This window comes from Lactuca sativa, chromosome 2, assembly GCF_002870075.4.
Source record: "Lactuca sativa cultivar Salinas chromosome 2, Lsat_Salinas_v11, whole genome shotgun sequence".
NCBI classification, from domain to species: Eukaryota; Viridiplantae; Streptophyta; class Magnoliopsida; order Asterales; family Asteraceae; genus Lactuca; species Lactuca sativa.
The window spans coordinates 41,747,847-41,750,873 of NC_056624.2; the positions used below are offsets into that span (position 1 = coordinate 41,747,847).

General features: G+C 39.2%; 1 protein-coding gene across 1 annotated transcript; it reads left to right on the forward strand.

Annotated features, from left to right (window-relative positions):
* Nucleotides 1–501: 501 nt before the first annotated feature.
* LOC111892802 (uncharacterized) lies at nucleotides 502–1,940 on the forward strand. Its single transcript, XM_023888845.1, has 3 exons — nucleotides 502–840; nucleotides 1,557–1,710; nucleotides 1,798–1,940. The coding sequence occupies exons 1-3, from the start codon at nucleotides 502–504 to the stop codon at nucleotides 1,938–1,940; spliced, it is 636 nt and encodes a 211-aa protein (XP_023744613.1).
* Nucleotides 1,941–3,027: the final 1,087 nt, after the last annotated feature.

Genomic DNA, 3,027 nt, shown 5'->3' on the forward strand with positions numbered 1-3,027 from the left:
CCATGTTAAGACAGAAATTCAATATGTTTAATTATGTTCTTGGAGAAACTCTAGAAGCCCAGTTGCAACGTTTTATCACACTCACCACTGAAATGAGTTCAACTGGGATTTATGTGACTAAGTATGAGATAAAAAAAGTTGTTGAATTCACTTCCAAAGGCATGGGATATGAATGTGGCTGTCATCAAGAAGACGAAAGGTGTCAATCATCTCAGTTTTGTTGAAACTATGGTAATCATCAAAGCATGTGATCTTGATGATAAGCAAAGAGAGATTAATCATGTGACTTCCTACTCGACTGCAAATCTTGGGATTTCCTCAAATAATTCCTTTTCATCCTTTACCTCCTCTCCAAGTCAAGATTTTTCCGTTCAACAACCTCAGAATCAAACCTTTGTTGCTCCATCTTCTGCACCATTTGTTTCTTCATCATCTATGTCTCATCCATAGAGTCAGTATTTTGTTGTTCCACAAGCTGTTTCCTCCTCCAAAGCATCAGTTATGGTTCCTGCTCCCAATCACAAAGAAAGCGATGAAAACTTAGATCTTGCCACTGGACTTGTCAATTGCTACAATGCTTTTGTAGCCGAAGAGCTTCCACCTCAACTCTCATTTGCTGATCTGGATCAAATTCATCCAGAAGATGTGGAAGAAATGGATATTACTTGGCAGATAGCAATGACAGTGTTTAGGGCAAAGCAATTTGCAAAGAAGACGGGAAAGAACAACTGGGGAATGAATGTTGACAAGAAGATTGGGTTTAACAAGGGAAAGCTTCGGTGCTACAATTGCCACGAGCCAGGTCATTTTGCTCGTGAGTGTCCGAAGCCAGATAGAAGGGTAAGCAATGATTGAACAATGGTTCCAGTGGGAAATAGTCGTGGAAGTGCTTCTATCAAAAGTGAGACTGCTAATCTGGTAGTGGTTGCTCGGTCCTTTGACTGGGAGGACGATATTCAGGCACTGGATATTTCAGGACCTGAGAGTGCTCACTTTGCTTAAATCAATGATGCTCCAGAAGAGAAAGCTGAAGGTGATCCTGAAGAAGAGATGATGGAGTTGTAGTTTGCCTTTATGGTATCTTCTACTCCAGAACCTGAGAAGAAAGAGGTAAGTCAGTCTTCTTGTTCTCAAACATGCATTGATAATGTCAAAAATTTACTTGAGCATATAGAATTATTGCGTAGATAGAACGAGGACCTGAAATATGAAGGGTATCAACTTAGGAAAGGACAGAAACCTCTAAAAGCTCAATTAGAAGCAAAAACAAAAGATTTTAGAAAACTTCAGGAAGAGTATAGCAATAAGTGTGCCAATTATAGATTTATGACTGAATAACTTGCCGAGTTAACTACTGAGCTTGACACATTCATTGAAAAAAAAATTTGAAAATGCAGATTTTACTTTTAGAAAAATTGATGTGTCAAGTGAAGTAGATGCGTCCATGATAGAACATAATTTGCAATTCAAAGAAAACCAACAAAAGGTTTTATGATATGATAAAGTGCCTCCTCCTTTTAATCACACCTATCAGTATAACCCTTTGACCAATGAAGAAATGGACAGAGAGGCACATCTCATATGGAAAACCTGCTGAATTTGTGCCAGGAAATGGTCCTCAGATTGAAAATACTAATGCTTCTACTTCCTATGTAGATCCACCACTAAGTCAATGCAAGCAAGCAGCTGAAAAGAGTGTGTTTGATAATGGTAAAGTAGCTGAAGATGAGAACAGGGAGAAAACTATTGAAAAATCCAATGACTCCTTGAACTCTGAATCTGTTGCTTCTAACACAGTTACTTCTGATCAACCTGTTGTTGGAATATACAAGCCACCAAAACAAGCGAAATCGACGACTTGCTGCAATTGTTCTTGTGGGAACAATAAGAAACAAGGCAAGGACACGCCACCAAGGGCAGAAGAAACAACTTCCCAGTGAAGAAAAAGACATACTTTCAGTATGGAGCACCTGGACACATTGCCTAAAATTTTCCGAATCGAGAATATGTTCCCTACTATGCACAAGAGTGGCAAAACACACCAAGAGGGAGATACCCCAAAAGAAGCTCTTCAAGGTCAAAATCCTGAAATGGCAACTGGAATGCCAACAAGGCCAAGAGTTCAACTCCCAAGACCAAGAATCAACCCAAGGTTAAGAAGGGAATGCAAGTCAAGAAGTCCAATCCAAGAGATGCTCCAGCGAAACCAAGACTAGCTAAGTCAAAGTCATCTCAACGGCCAACTTCAAGTTCTAAATCAAGTGCCGAGGCACCCATCCGATCGAAAAAGAAAAGTATTAAACCCAACTACCGATGGGTACCAAAGGTTCACTCTACGAAATATTCTAATGATTCTAATATTTCTTCATCCTCTGTTTGTGATAAGCAGAATATGTCATGGGAGAGAGTACCTTGCAAGGATGACAAAGATCGATACAGTTTCAAAATGGACTGGGTTCCAAAGACCAACCGATCCCGCTCTGTGTCGGAGCAGCTATGGAGGCATATCATCAGACTTCAGTTTGTTGATTGTGGCTGTTCCAGGCATATAATAGGAGGCATATCTGAAATGTGCAACATTCTGAATTTTGTTTGAGAGTATGTGTCCTTTGCGGGAAAAGAAGAAAGGAATGGATCACATATGGTTTGTGCTTAATGACATGAAGAATTTTTGGATCTGTTTTGAGATTATGCGTGCTGTTCTCAGATCTTCTGGATGCAAATTCAATTGATGACTTATGGTTTGATTTTTCTTCTAAATACTCCTGAGTTTATCTTACACTATTTCGTTTTGAAGAAGATTATTTTCTTTCTTATAGTTTTTCTTTGGTAGGTATTGTTTGGGAAGTGATATCAAGAAAGTTATAACGGGAAGTCTAAAACATGTGTAAAGGACTGAATCTGAATTGTCTAGACTTTGTGATCAATGTGCTGGTAGGCACGAAGGATTTGACAGTGTGGATTTAGATAGGATTGTTTGGACTAACCATACGACGCTCGGGTAGATTGAGAAGTGAGATAAACATG